This window comes from Phialemonium atrogriseum (assembly GCF_030411735.1).
Source record: "Phialemonium atrogriseum strain 8032-3 unplaced genomic scaffold QBC33scaffold_1, whole genome shotgun sequence".
NCBI classification, from domain to species: Eukaryota; Fungi; Ascomycota; class Sordariomycetes; order Cephalothecales; family Cephalothecaceae; genus Phialemonium; species Phialemonium atrogriseum.
Window position 1 is genome coordinate 2,118,074 of NW_026848138.1, and position 14,367 is coordinate 2,132,440.

The following is a 14,367-nucleotide window of genomic DNA, read 5'->3' on the forward strand; positions in this document are numbered from 1 at the left end:
TCCGAGTCTGTGGCTTCCATCTCTCCATTCCTGGCCCGACTCTCGCTCTCGTCTCCAATACAGCTGGCTGTACTACCAAGCAGGCACTTTCTGTGCAGCCTCTGCGGCTAATCGCCCCTTTTCGGCGGCCAAAATCAGCAAAAGAGCATCAGCAAGCTGGTAAACCCCGAAGATGCAGGCTCTCGGTGGCCCATCGCGCTCCATGCAGCGGCGCTCACCTGGTTCTGAGCCAGGCCCTCCTCCAAATATCCCCCTTCGATCAATATCGCCAGCCGTGGGTGTTGGGACAGGAAGCGGTGTTGCGCCTCGCTCATCGACTGCTTCTGGGAGATCTGCGGCGCAGGGCGGGAGCACACGACGGGCAAATGTGAGTTACCACTCTGTAATGTTTCATGCACTTCATGTTTTGGACCATGGACTTTATGCGACGCATGAACCATCTTTGCCTCCAATTTAGCCTCACCTGTTTCCTACGTCCACCTGGCTCCTCTACTCTCTTCCCAGTCTCTCCTCTCCACTCTCCGCCTCAGTCAGCCCTCGGCCCTCAGGATCGCTAATCATGGCGCCTTCAAAAAAGAACTCGAGTGGCTCCTCAGTGCCTCTATCCCAGATTGAAAAGAGCGTTACCCATCTCCTCGTCGCTACGAAACAGCTCCTCGAAACCCTGACACAATGGTCCCGGGGCCAGGCGACGGACACCCAGGTGTCGGATGTGTACGTGAGGCTGGGCTATGAGTTCAACATGGCCTGCCGCGCCTTTACCGCGATCAACGTCGATACACGAGATCTTGGGAATGTTCCGGAGGAGTTGAGAAACATACTCGAGGCAACGCTGAGCCAAGAGGCCAGCGTCGAGAGCCTCGAGAAATACCTGCCCAAGATTAGGGACATCATAATAAACCTGCTTCATGGCTTGAAGCGGAAACAGCAAAAGTTGAGACAAAGACAAGCGCGGGAGAAGGATGGGGGAGGAGCCGCGGAAGCTGGCGCCGCAGCGAGGACAACAAGTACTAGCACCACGGGGAGCGCCACGTCGGGCTTGACAACACTCCTGAACGAGGGCATCGAGGATGGATACCGTCCGGATCTCCAGCGGGAAGAGTTGAAGGGGGGTGTCAACGCCTCGCCCACACGGCGTTTTCAGCCCCAACGGGACCAGTCTCGCGGTTCAGTCAACTCGGAGCAATCCAGCCTGTCGAGCAACACGATGCAGAACATGCCCGTCCTTCCCCCCTACCCCGGAGACGAGGCGACCATGCCAACGGTGCCATCCACGGGCGACCTCGACTCTTTCCCGCCTCCTCCGCCTCCACCGAAGCAGCAGAGCGCATTGGCAGCCCTTCAAAGAGGTGGTGATCTGGAAAGGAGGGCCTCGCGCCGTTACTCGGCTTATCAAATATCTAAACACCTGGGGACGCCAGGTGGCCCTGGGGTTCCCATGCTCCCCCCTCAGACTACACCTATCCCGAATCGTGGCCGGGGCGAAGTGCGGGAGTCCATGCGGGCCATGCAGGCGAGGGAAACCGCAAAACATAATCGTAATACCTCGAACCAGTCAAGAACGGGCGGGTTTGAGTCCTCCCCTATGAGGGTGCCCAGCAGTGTGTCTGAAGGGCAGGAGAGCTCCGCGGTCGAACTCCCCACCCCCAGGGCTGACAGTCCAACGGCGCAGACACCGGACGACAAATATCCGAAGCCGGCCGCAACTCTGAATGGACCGCTTCCTGATATCCTACCCATCATGGGCGTGGAACAGCCTTTCGACGAGAATCTATTCAATGAGCCAGAAGAGCAAAAGGGCTCAAGTACGCGTGCCGCCGCCCGTGCCGCCACCCCAGAAAAAGCGCTGCCGGTCCCCGCCGAACTCGAGAACTCACCCCCAGCCACGAAGGAGCTGACACTCTTCCTGCAATACAAATCCAAGGTCAAGAAGTTTGTGCTCCCCGAAGGCTACAGCGAGCTCTCGATCGGCCGGCTGCAGCTCGCCTTCATTGAGAAGTTCTCGTGGAACACACAGCAGAACGGCGTCGACCTGCCGGACATCTACATCCAGGACCCTGTTTCCGGGGTCCGGCACGAGCTCGAAGACCTCTCCGACATCAAGGACCGCACCGTGCTAGCTCTGAACGTCGAGGCTCTCGACGAGGTCAAGAAACACATCGACGAGGGAATCGGGTCGCTGAAGACCATCGTAGAACAAGTCAAGCAGAACATGGACGACCAAGGCGCCGCCCTGAAGCTCGTCTCAGAGAGGCAGCAGGAGACGGCCAAGGACATGGCCCGACTTGCGTCCGCCCCTCCACCCTCGATCATGACTCCTCCAGCGGACTCGCCCAGGTCAATCGGAGGTCTGTCGTCTCCACGCAAGGCCGCCACGCCGGCCCAGCTGGGCGAGCTGCAGAGCCTCCGTCGGGACCTCGCCGTCCTGCGGCAGACGTACTCGAGCTTCCAGTCCGAGATCCAGGGCTCGATGGCGGCGCTGCGCAGCAAGGCCAACAACGTCAAGGTGGCGGCGGCCAAGGTGGTGATGCCTGGCGGGGGCGAGGGCGGCGGCGACGCGAGCCACGCGTACGTCAAGCAGGGGCGCAAGCAGCTGAGCACCGACAGCGACCGGCTCGTCAACAAAGTGGACGACCTGCAGGACCTGGTCGAGGACCTGCGCAAGGACGTGGTGCACCGCGGGGTGCGGCCGCGGCCGCGCCAGCTCGAGACGGTGGCCAAGGACATTGCGCTGCTGACCAAGGAGCTCAAGAAGATGGACGACTACATGAAGGCCGAGAAGCCCATCTGGACAAAGATCTGGGAGAAGGAGCTCGAGGAGGTCTGCCTCGGCCGCGACGAGCTGCGCCTCATGGAGGACCTCATGGTCGACCTGCAGGACGACCTCGAGAAGGCCACCGAGACCTTTGCCCTCGTCGAGCAGGCCACCAAGGAGCAGCTCAAGGACGTCGGAGCCGCCGGCGGCGGGGCCGTCACGCTGCCCATCGGCCCTTCGTCGCTGGTGGGCAAGCAGCTGAGCCGCGGCCTTAACAACCTCCTGCTGGGCGGCAACGCGGGCGTCGACCCGGGCCAGGCCAAGGAAGGGGTGCTGGGCGAGGTGCGGGCGCTGCGGCCCAACCACGAGGACCGGCTCGAGGCCATCGAGCGCGCCGAGAAGCTGCGGCAGAGGGAGCTCGAGCAGTCCGACGGCGCCGACAACCCGCTCAAGCGCGAGCTGACCGACTTCGTCGGCGAGGGCAAGCTCAAGAAGTCGGGCGGCTTCGAGGAGGTCGAGCGCGCGAGGAAGGCAAAGGACGACCGCATCCGGAGGGAGGTCTGGGAGAGGCAGAACGGTATCGCGCCCGCTGAGGAGCCGGCGGCGGTGGAGGGGGGGGGCGGTGATGGGGGTGGTGGTGGTGATGGTGGTGGTGGTGAGTCGGGAACGGGGGATGCGACGACACCTTAAGGGGTGAGGGGTGGGAGGGGGAAGAGCGAGGGCTTGCATCGTCTGCATCTTATCTTGCTTTATTCTCGCATACCCACAAGCGACGTTTCTACAACTGGAGTATGGGAATCTGGGAGTTGGGGGGTCCAGGTCTGTTGTCATCATTACTCCCTTTACATATAGCACGGCGAACGTAGTCATGAGGAATTTTAAACGGATGGAAATTAACTATGCTTCTTGCCTTCCTCCCCCCCGTCTGTGCTGACACCTCCATTCTATCCTCTCAGATCCTAGTGCGCCTAGTCCTCTTGGTCTGAGAGCAACGTGAAAACAAAACCAAAAAGAGGTTCCAGTCATCACTCCGAAGACGGAGCCAGATGGTGTGTATAAAGACAAGCTCTGAATTTATGTTGTTCTTCTTGGTACTGTACAATACACTCATAATCACGACAACCCCCTCCGCCCTTGCCGGATCCGGTCCATCCAACTCATCAGCCATCAATGCCATGATATAAAATAAAATAAAAAAGGAAGCATGCGACGAAGAAGAATGTGAAAAAAAGTCCACGGACCCCGCCGGTGCCATGACACCTCGGAAGAAAACCCACCCCGATTCGCATCCCGTAGACGCCCCCCTGGACGATCGGTCCATCCAAGATAGCAGGAAGGGAGGAAGCACTGATAAAATAAAAAGAGAAAAAAGGAAGGAAGAGAGGAAGAAGAATCAGGTTCTCCCCACTCTCCCATGCATGCATCGACCACCACGCCACACCACCCCATCACCGATACCTATCAGACTGCATCCGATCAAACGCCTCATGCGGCCGCAGCTGCCTATGCAAGATAGTCTGCGGCTGCTGCTGCTGCGGCGGCTGTCCCTGCGCCTGCGGCTGTCCCTGCTGCGCCTGAGCCTGCGCCTGAGCCTGCGCCTGAGCCTGCGCCTGAGCCTGCGCCTGAGCCTGAGCGGCCTGCGCCGCCTGCGCCTCGCGCGAGTCCCTCTGCATCTCCCGCATCTGCATCTCCCTCATCTGGTCCTGCGATGCGTACTGCTGCTGCTGCGGCGGCGGCTGCTGCTGCTGGGGTGGCTGCTGGCGGGGGTCTCCATAACCGCCCGGCGTGTAGCTCCGCCCTTCCCTCGGCTGCTGCTGCTGCTGCTGCTGTTGTCCCGGCCCGGGCGTGCTCGTCGCGTATCTCGGGTAGCCACCGCCGCCGCCGGGCTGTCCTCCAGGGGGCGGGCCGGGGTCGGGCCGGCGGGGTTCCGGCTGGAGGGGGAAGCGGCCGCCCATGGACTGGTGGTGCTGATGTTGCTGCTGCTGGTGCTGTTGCTGCTGCTGTTGGTGCATCGCAGCACCCTGGCCCCGTGGGTCATGGACTGGGTAGCCCGGTTGGCCGCGGTCGTCTCTCATGCTCATGTGATGTTGCTGCTGTTGCTGCTGCTGCTGGGGTGGCGGGCCCGGCGTCCACGAGGGCTGGGGCGGCATGGATGCGTTGCTCTGCTGGGCCTTCGCCGGCACGCCATGCTGGGCGCCCCAGGCCGAAGGCCCACGCACTGGCTGGCTGGCCTTGGGAGGAGCCTGTTGGTGGGGAGGCGGGTTCGACGGCCAGGCGGCTTGCTGCTGATGCTGGAGCGCGGCCGGCGGGGGTTGCTGGCCTTGTTGAGAGGGGCCCTGCTGCGACCAGGTCGCTTCGCGACCCGACATGGAAGGCTCGCGCCGGCCTGGAGGCAGCTGGTGCGAGGCGAATGGCGGCGTCGGGGGAGCGGAATGCGGTTGCGAGGCAGGAACGCCATACTGGGGATACGCCGGCTGCGGGGGATACGCCATCTGTGACTGCTGTGCATGCTGTGGCGGGCCAGGGTAGTGGTGGGCCTGGGGAGAGTTTGAAGCCTGGGGCTGGTGCTGAGGCTGATACGCATGCCTCACATAATAGTCCCTATCGGACCCAGGGGCTGCAGACTCGATGGGCGAGACCATGGAAGACCTGGGCACGCCCGAATGATGAGGTTGAGGAGACTGGGTGCTGTATGGCTTGAGAGGCGGCACAATTGATGAAGCTGGACCCGCGTTGCGAGAGTAGGGGAAGACAGGGGCTTCAGTCTCCCGACGAAGAGGAGTCGGGGTAGACGTCGGGGGAGGAGGTCGCGCAGACACCTGCTGGGGAGGCGGAGTGGCGGAAGGCCTCAATCCTGAGGATACATCGCTCAACCTCTTCGAATGCAGAGAGGGGCCCGGTGGGTCTTCATTCAGCAACGCCATCAAACTACTAGTCTTACGCTCTGGCATACGAGATGGCCCGGACGAAATTGCGGGCGGAGCAGCTTGAGGTCCCGGGCCCGGCGCCGAGCTGAAAGGGTCCTGGACCGGAACAGGGGCGGGTCGCTGCATGCTTGAAATTGGCCGTTCAGCAGAAGGTGCGAATTGAGCAGCCGCGGGATCGCCGAGAAGACTGCCCCTGCCAGGCTGGGCCTGAATGGGCTGTGCGTAAGCCTGCGGTGCTGGCGCAACCGTGCGAGGCTGCTGCTCGGGCTGTCGCGAGAGAGACAGGGGCTCTGTCCGAGGTGTGCCGACCCGTTGGGGTTGCGGAGGGGCATAGGACGAGTCATAGTGAGACATCGCATCGGGTTCTTGCTTGAGCCGTGGTGCACGCTCGGCCTGCCGCGGTTGGTCTCTGAGCGAGGGCTCCACTCTCCCAGCCCTGTCTCCGGCTTCGCGCGTCTCTCTTTGCCGTGCGAGCTGAGCAAGCTGCGTAGCCACGTCACTCTGCCAGGCCCCGCGTGGCATCGCCTCTGTGATTGGCGGCGCCGACACGGGAGCGGAACCTGGAGAAGAAACGAGGAGCGGGCCAGCAGGTTTCCGAACGGCTGGTTGCGGCGGCTGGGATGATGCTGGCTCGGGTTCCCTTTCAGGATGCGCAAACGGAACCGGGGGTGGCCTCAAAGGCCGGCTTGACGGCGACGACTCTTGCGATACAACATTGCCACCTGGCTGCTGTTGCAGTTGTTGCTGCTGCTGGTGGAGCTGTTGCTGATGTTGATGCTGTTGTTGGTGCTGTTGCTGTTGCTGTTGCTGCTGCTGCTGCTGCGCCTGCGCCTGAGCCTGCATCTGTTGCTGCGATGGCTGGGTCAGGGGCTGTGGATTCACAGGTGCTTGTGCAATCGGTACTTGGAAGCGGGATGTGAACGCTTGATTAGGCGGCGGCGAGAGTTGGCCCTCCAGCTTGCCTTGGGTCCCCTCCTCGGTTGAATCCGCTGCCACCAAAGCTCGATGGAGCACGGAAGGCGTGTCGTATCTCTTTCTTGGGCCTGCCGTCGGCGTCGGCGGGGCCGGCCTCTTCTCGCCTCTGACTCGTTTAGCGTCCGCCTCGGCGGCGATTGGCCCCCATTCTGGTTTTCCACCGTCCTTCTGACGAACGTAATAGTTCTTTACCTGTTGTCACAATGTTAGCAAACGAACGGGTTCAAGATAGAGGGGGACGAAAGGAGGGGACGGGCCGGACAAACCATAACTGCCGTTTTAGTCTGCATGTGAGCAGCGATGGAACCCCAGTCCGTGCCAAAGGACCGCAGCAGACCGGGGAAGTCGTTAGATTCCGAGACGCTCCAGTAACTTGATGCCTGCTGAGGCGTCCGCACGCGATCCAGCCCAGCTCCCTGCCCCAGATCGAAGGTAGGGAGGCTCGCTGGCGGCGGGAGAGGTTCGGGCCGAAGAGATGGTGGCGCCATAACTTCCGAGATGGACGAGGGCAGCGGAAGAGGAACCCTCTCGGGGCTGGCGAGGGGTGCCTGTTGCACGGGAGCCATAGGTGGCTGCATCCCGCCGGGTGGCATCTCGAACTGCGTTGGGAGGCGCCCAACATCGCCGACTGCGGACTGCGGCTGCGGCTGCTGCACCCACTCCGGGCCCTGGGCTCGCGAGTTCGATCGCGACCTGTTGGCCTTCGAGGCGGGAGGAGTGGGGGCAAGAGCCTGCGCCGGCTTGGGCGTCTTCGCATCTTTGTCCTTGGCCACTCGTGTCCGCCGTCCCTTCTTGGTCTCGGCTTTCTCGCCTCCGTTGTCGTTCTTGGAGCCAGCTCCCCGGCGGCCCGGAGTGGTGGATTGTGTACCATCCGAGTCCGCCGTTGGCGTGGCCGCGGTCTCGAAGCCCCATGTTGGCGCTGCTGCGCGGCGCGGCCGACGGCGCTCCCCGTTCTCGCCATTCTCCTGGCCCTCTTCTCCGTCATTCTCAATATTCCCAAGTTCAGATACCAAGGCACTACTTCGTTGCTTAGCGCGGCCCCTCTTACGTTTCCGCGGCTGCTTCTTAAGCTTGGCCTTCAAGTTTAGTTCTGTCTTCTTGGCGTAGTAGTACTGGATGCAGGCCTTGAAGTCCCGAGTTGGCACGCGCTTAGCAATGTTGCCCCACTGCTTGGGGAGCTCCAGATATGCCGTCTCGAACTGCTCGGCCTCTTCCTCCGTAAAGTTTACGACGGGCGGTAACACCTGCCAGGTGCCGACGAGCCTGTCCACCGGAAGGAGGCCCGTGGTATCCAGGTAAAGTTCTCTATCACGGTCTTCTTGGGTCCAATACATTTCCGGTATCACGGCCTCCTTCTCGCTGCGGTATTTTTCCCTCTGCGTCCGCGCCTCCCTCTCTTGGGCTTCCTGGTGCTCGCGTATCGACTGTTGTATGACGTATTCAAGATCAAGCTCGGTAGAGAAGCGATTAGTAGTTCGTCTGCCGCCTTCCAGCTTGGCCTCGGGGACAGCAACCGGTTTGGTAGTCGCCGTCGAAGAATGCGGGACACTAGAGCTGGCGAAATGGTCCCGGCTCTTGACCGCGGCCGGATCGTCCGACATGGTGAAACGCAAGTACGAGTCGTATCTCTGTCTGTAGTCACGCTTCAAATCCTCCTGCTCTGCAATCTTCATGGATAACTCCTCGTGCATCCTCAACAGGATCAACTCGGCTATGTCGTTACTTGTCTCGCACGCTTTGCGGACCTTCTTGCTTCGGTACCATGGCTTGAGAGCAAAGTCAGGAAGCTCGTCAAGAGGAGGTGTCTTCATGTACTCTCGAACAGTCTCGATCGAGGCAAAATCGATCTCTTCTTCCTCGGTTTCGTCGTCGTCCTCCATCTGGGATGGGCTGGTCCTCCTCGACAGAGGCTCTCCATAATCCGGAGGGAAGGTCAACAGCCTGGAAGCATCGACAGGGACGCCATTAACGCCGACGGCTTGGGGCATGTGAATCAATGGCTCCTCGGTTTCCGTGGCGTCATCCATCTCGGTATCAACGTCGTCCACCCTTGCGTGGGCAGGCACGGAAATGGCAGGAGGCAGTCCTGAACCATCCGTGTCCATCTCCTCGACTTTGGGCTGCGGCTCCGGTTGCATCGACGAATCACCGCCCAACTCGACCGTCGGGAGTGGAGCAGATTCGGGAGCGGGCGGGGCCGATGACCGGGCCTCGTCCACCTCCGACGGAGCAGCCGGTCCTGGTTCTTTACCACCCGCTTTCGAAGGTGGGAACGTGAATCCTTCAGGTACTGGCCCTACCATGTCGTTGATCCCTTCCGCTTCACTCGCCACTCTCGCCATTGCCTCAATTGACACGGCCACATAGCGAGCGACGATGGAAGTTGGAACACTGCCCCCGACACTTTCAAGTTTCTTCAATTCAGCTTCGGCCTTGGCCATCTCCGAATCGAAGTATATGTCCATATCCTCGTCGTCAGACTCGGACGACTGCTCGGTCACAGGGGGGAGAGGCTGTCTCGCAGGCAGGGAGATCTTCCCAACGGGCGTTGATACCGCAATTGGCCTCTTTGGTTTGGAGCTCGGCTTGCTGTGGTCAGAAGCCTCAAGCTTGGTCCTGCTTTCTTTATCCGTGCCAATCTTGGAGCCCGTAAGACTCGGCGGTCCATCAGCATGCTGTTGTGGCTTGCTTTCGTTCGCCGTCTCGGCCGCACTCGCCTTCGAATCTCGTGCCGAGTACGGAAAGCCGGAGTCCCGGTCGACGGACGCACGGGCTGACCGCGTGCCCCTTTGAAGGTTCAACGGGACACCATTCGCCTCGCTGATGTGCAGGCCTCTCAGTTGAATGTCGGCAGCGTTAACTTGGGGTTCCGACTTCGCACCACTACTACGGGGTCGTCGCTCGAAATCGCCATGCTGGTCTGAGTGCGAGGACTCGGGCCGGTAGCCGAACGGTGGTGGTCTTCCCTGCTGCGAGACAAAGCTCTGCGATCTGTTGATCTTTGGGGATTCCGGTATCTTCTTGTTGGCAACTATGGCAGGGTTGATCCATTGTTTGCTGGACCTCTGCTGCTTCTGCTGCTGCGCCCGAGGGCCAACGGGGATTGGCGGGCTACCATCGGGTAATGTTGGTTTCGAGGGGCCGGTAGGTGGCTGTCTGTCGCCCATTATCGGAAGAGACGCCGACATGGATCTGTCTTCGGTCAATGCACGGGGTCCCGTCGGCGGGGCCTTGCCGGTGAGGGTCTGGAGGTCGGTAGACGACGGTTGGCGGCTCGGTACGGATCCAAAGGCGGGTGCAGACGGGGCAATGGGCGGTGGCGATATGTCTTTGGTCGTTGATGGCGATGGTTCGTGGGATACTCGGTCCACTCTAGGTCGAATCAAGTCCCTGTCACCCCGATCCCTAGGGTCCCTATCATCTCGCTGATGAGGCATCCTGTCGGAATCCGGATAGCGGTCTCCACGATCGCGATCATCTCGGGGATCACGTCCCCAGATCCGATCCTGAGAGCGGCTCCGCTGGCTATACCGGTCTCGGTCCTCGTAAAAATTAGCACCCCGCCCGCGTCCTCTATCCCAGTCGCTGCGGCCGCGTGCTCGACCTCCGCGGGGAAACCCGCCTCGGAATGACGAAGGAGCAAACGGTGGGTCCGAATTCGAGGAGCCCGCAGAGAGGGGCCCATCTCTCGACCCTCGTCTGGCTCTTTCGGCGTCTACCCCAAGAGGCGGGTCCCTAGTATCTCGAAAGTCTCTTCCTGGTGGCGACCGTCCTCTTCCTAGCGGGGGGGAGAGCCTCCTCCCCCGGAAACTGTCGCGCCCGTCGCGATCTCTCTCTCTCCATTCTCTTTCGCGCTCGCGACTTCTCTCGTCCCGGAACAGCGGCCGGTCTCTCACGTCGAACTCGCGATCTCGTCCTCGGTCTCGGCTGTCGTCCCGCCATCCGCGACCCCGCCCTCTGCCTCCGCGGACCTGGTAGGCGCCGCTGCGAGGCCCGCTGGGGGGCTCCACCAGCGCTCTGGGTCCCCGCGGGGGTTCCCGGCCCGTCAGCGAATCGCGAAATGCATCGCGGTTCGACTGGAAGGGAATGGCGTTTGAGCGCGATTCTACCGGTGGACGTCCTCGGTCGCCATCACTGTACTGGGAGGCCCTGTCTCCGTAAGGCGAGCGATCACGGGGCGAACGAGAGCGGCGGTCGCTGTCGTATCTGCCGGTGTATCTTGACCTAGAGTGAGGATAGCGGTAAGCGTACGGCACGATGAGGCACGGAGGGGACAAGAGCGGAATCCATAGCCCCCACTATTCTCTCCGTATGTAGTGGCAGCACGTCTGCCGCACCCTCGGTCGCAAAGACCTCTTTTGGGTGAGATGAGGATGGATGTTGGACAACGTACATTGCAGCGAAGGGCAAAAGCCCTCTCGTTCTCTATCGCACGACGTCTCGCATGCGTGGCTTCAATCTTGGGTCTTCGCTCTCCCCGGGGTCTTGTCCAACCGGACCCGTGGTTGCAAAATAATCTTCCAGGCTGGTTTAAACTTTTCAATAACCTCGGTCGTGGATGCCAGGAGCGGATTTGATGATTGGCGCAAACGGAGCGGGACTGGTGGCGATGCAAGGAACCCGTCCGGGAGTTAAAGAGTGTAGAGCGTAAATGCTGAGTGAGACCCCTCAGCTCTTCCGGACTCTGCTAAATCTGAAGTTGACGACTCCACGGGTCGCTACCGTTGGCCTGTTGCAGTGTCAACGGTTTGGTGTTTTGGTAACGAAAGCTTGAAAAGGCTGGACTGGAGGCTGGAACGGACCTCGAATTGGTGCCCTTCGAAAATGGAACCCCATTCGAGGCGCGTGGCGCATACGGCTAGCTTCCTAGACCGAAACCGTCCCTGGCGCATCCCATCTCCACCCTAGGCTATTTTTGGCTTAGCGTTGAGCCCGCCATGCACCATCCCGGCCCACTTGACCAAACCAGCAGGCTGAAGGCTGCAAAATTTAAATGTTAGTGCCGGATGGGTTCCACTTCCTGAAAGGCAACAGCCGGGGGCGAAGAAGAAGAGTTGGGCAGTGAGCCAGTAAGCCAGACAATAACGGAGTAGCTACGCGGTCAAGTGACCTGTGACCTGGTTTGACTCGGGAGGAAGATATCAGATTCAAGCTGTCCTACTGTTACTGTGGTAGAGCTCATAGCGTAGAAGTACTTCTACTCCGTTCGTCCGATCTCTAAGGCAGTGGAGATAGAGTTATCCGCCATCTGGTTTGCGCTTCTTGGCTTTTAAGATTCATACCCTTGGCCCCCATAAATTTTCACCACCTTTTCTTCCTCTCCCCTTCGTATCCCTCTCAAAACGCTGTGTAACGCGCCGGATATGACGATGGGTTCCAATCTCCCCCCCACACAGGCCAAGGATGCCGTCCTGGTAAAGTCGGTCGAGATGCCTCAGGGGGCGCAGAAGGTCGAGGAGCTCGACTTCAACAAGTTCAAGGGCCGCCCCATCACGGCCGAGGATCTCTACCTGGGGATGAGGCACATGGGCTTCCAGGCATCCTCGGTCGGCGAGGCCATCCGGATCATCAATGAAATGGTAGGTGCGCCTGGAAAAATTGGGGGTTGCTTCCTGGACATGGGCTGACTAGGGGGCTCAAGCGGGCGTGGCGTGACCCGGAGACCGGGGAGAAGACGACGATATTCCTCGGATACACGTCTAATCTGATCTCCTCTGGCCTGCGCGGGGTCTTACGGTACCTCGTCGAGCACAAGCACGTCTCGTGCGTCGTCTCAACGGCGGGGGGCATCGAAGAGGACTTCATCAAGTGTCTCGGAGACACGTATATGTCGTCTTTCAGTGCGGGCGGGGCAGAGCTCCGCTCCAAGGGCCTCAACCGCATCGGCAACCTGGTCGTACCCAACGCAAACTACTGCGCCTTTGAGGACTGGGTTGTCCCCATCCTCGACACGATGCTGGAGGAGCAGGAGGCGAGCAAAGGGACCGGCGAAGAGATCAGCTGGACGCCCTCCAAGGTGATCCACCGGCTCGGCAAGGAGATCAACGACGAGAGATCAGTCTACTACTGGGCCTACAAGAACAACATCCCCGTCTTCTGCCCCGGCCTGACGGACGGCAGCCTCGGGGACATGCTGTACTTCCACACCTTCAAGTCGTCCCCTCGGCAGCTCAAGATCGACATCGTCGAGGACATCCGCGGCATCAACACCATCGCGGTCAAGGCCAAGCGCGCCGGCATGGTCATCCTCGGCGGCGGGATCGTCAAACACCACATCGCGAACGCGTGTCTGATGCGCAACGGCGCCGAGTCCGCCGTCTACATCAACACGGCGCAGGAATTCGACGGCAGCGACGCGGGCGCCCGGCCCGACGAGGCCGTGTCCTGGGGCAAGATCAAGGTCGGGGCTGACCACGTCAAGGTAAATCTGTCGCCTCGCTTTTCTTTTTCTACTCTGGCCCGAGGTTAACACTCTCAAAGGTCTACGTGGAGGCCACGGCGTGTTTCCCACTCATTGTCGCCAACACCTTTGCCAAGGAGGATGCATAGCCACTCGACAACCGGATTCTCCGCCTCCCCGGTTCGTGCGTCTGATGGAGCCGTAGCCGATTGCCGCACACCAGACCGGTCCCCTTTTTATGGCGTTCCTTAGCCATTGTGGCAACCCTACCTGTTTTTCCCAACTAGCATAACCCAAAACCCAACCCGGATTGTCTGCAATGGATGTTCCCACCGCCTCCCTATTCCACAGTGCTGGAAATTCCCGCCACCACCCGCACATCCTCCTCACCAACCGTAGCATCCGACACCACCGACGACTCACCCGCACCCCACAGCCCGCCTCTCCAATCCTTCGTCCTCCTCATCCTCGCCTCCCTTGCCACCCAACCGGGTATCCAGGTGATGGCCGCGCACTCCAGTCGTCGTTTCCCCGTCGATAATACTCGCCCCGCAGACAGCTCCGGGAAGGAAGCAAGGAGGGAAGGAAAGTGCATCGTTAGTGGTGGCCCACGCCCACGAACGATTACCTTCCGGCGTCGGCGTTTGAAGGGCTGCATAATGGCATGTGATGACGTCCCGTGGTATTCGCCGTAGCTATGGCGAACTGGCTAGCTACCTAGGTAGATACAGGTACTCGGGAATCGGGGACAGAGCTCGGGTTGTCTGTATCTCCGGTGGAATATGACTTGTCGAAGGAGGGGGGAGGCTCCTTGAATATTTTACGTACACGGCGGGGGCATCTCCGAGATTCCTGACTCTCACGAGTCGGACTTGCACGGTGATTGGAGAGCTCTGCTATTACCGCACCTTCACAGGCAGGAAAGTCGAATGTTATCAAGCAAAACTAGTTGTATTTCTTCGCGAACTCTGGCCAATTGGCCTGGTATAATGCCATGAACTCCAATCGCCGATATACCCGATGGCTGGTTGCATATGTCCTCCTGGTGATACTCAAGTCTGCAACCAGAGCAAGACGAAAACCAAGACAGGAGAGGAAAAATAAGTAAAAAAGGGGGAAAGGTAAACAAAAGGGAGTAAACAATAAGACAATATGAATATCTCAATATAGGTGACCCTTTCCTTCCACCTGCCATGCTTTCATGTCTTCAGAATAGTCCCAACATTAACTCTCCATAAGAGGAGAGACAAATCGCACGCTCTTCCGGCGGCAACCTCACAACGCTCTCATCGAAACCTCTGGCTCGATGG

General features: G+C 60.2%; 3 protein-coding genes across 3 annotated transcripts; 2 read left to right on the forward strand and 1 right to left on the reverse strand.

The window, feature by feature from the left end:
* Positions 1–172: 172 nt before the first annotated feature.
* QBC33DRAFT_575258 (AIP3-domain-containing protein) lies at positions 173–3,752 on the forward strand (the record flags this gene model as incomplete). The annotated part of the gene is made up of 4 exons (XM_060430813.1): positions 173–367; positions 578–1,379; positions 1,422–3,377; positions 3,712–3,752. 4 exons carry the CDS (start codon positions 173–175, stop codon positions 3,750–3,752), a joined length of 2,994 nt encoding a protein of 997 aa, XP_060289030.1.
* Positions 3,753–4,203: 451 nt separating this feature from the next.
* QBC33DRAFT_510639 (uncharacterized protein) lies at positions 4,204–11,052 on the reverse strand (the record flags this gene model as incomplete). The annotated part of the gene is made up of 3 exons (XM_060425781.1): positions 4,204–6,849; positions 6,924–10,955; positions 11,011–11,052. 3 exons carry the CDS (start codon positions 11,050–11,052, stop codon positions 4,204–4,206), a joined length of 6,720 nt encoding a protein of 2,239 aa, XP_060289031.1.
* Positions 11,053–12,026: 974 nt separating this feature from the next.
* Positions 12,027–13,206, forward strand: QBC33DRAFT_554261 (Deoxyhypusine synthase; the record flags this gene model as incomplete). The annotated part of the gene is made up of 3 exons (XM_060429495.1): positions 12,027–12,236; positions 12,299–13,078; positions 13,138–13,206. The coding sequence occupies 3 exons, from the start codon at positions 12,027–12,029 to the stop codon at positions 13,204–13,206; spliced, it is 1,059 nt and encodes a 352-aa protein (XP_060289032.1).
* Between the last annotated feature and the right edge of the window lie 1,161 nt (positions 13,207–14,367).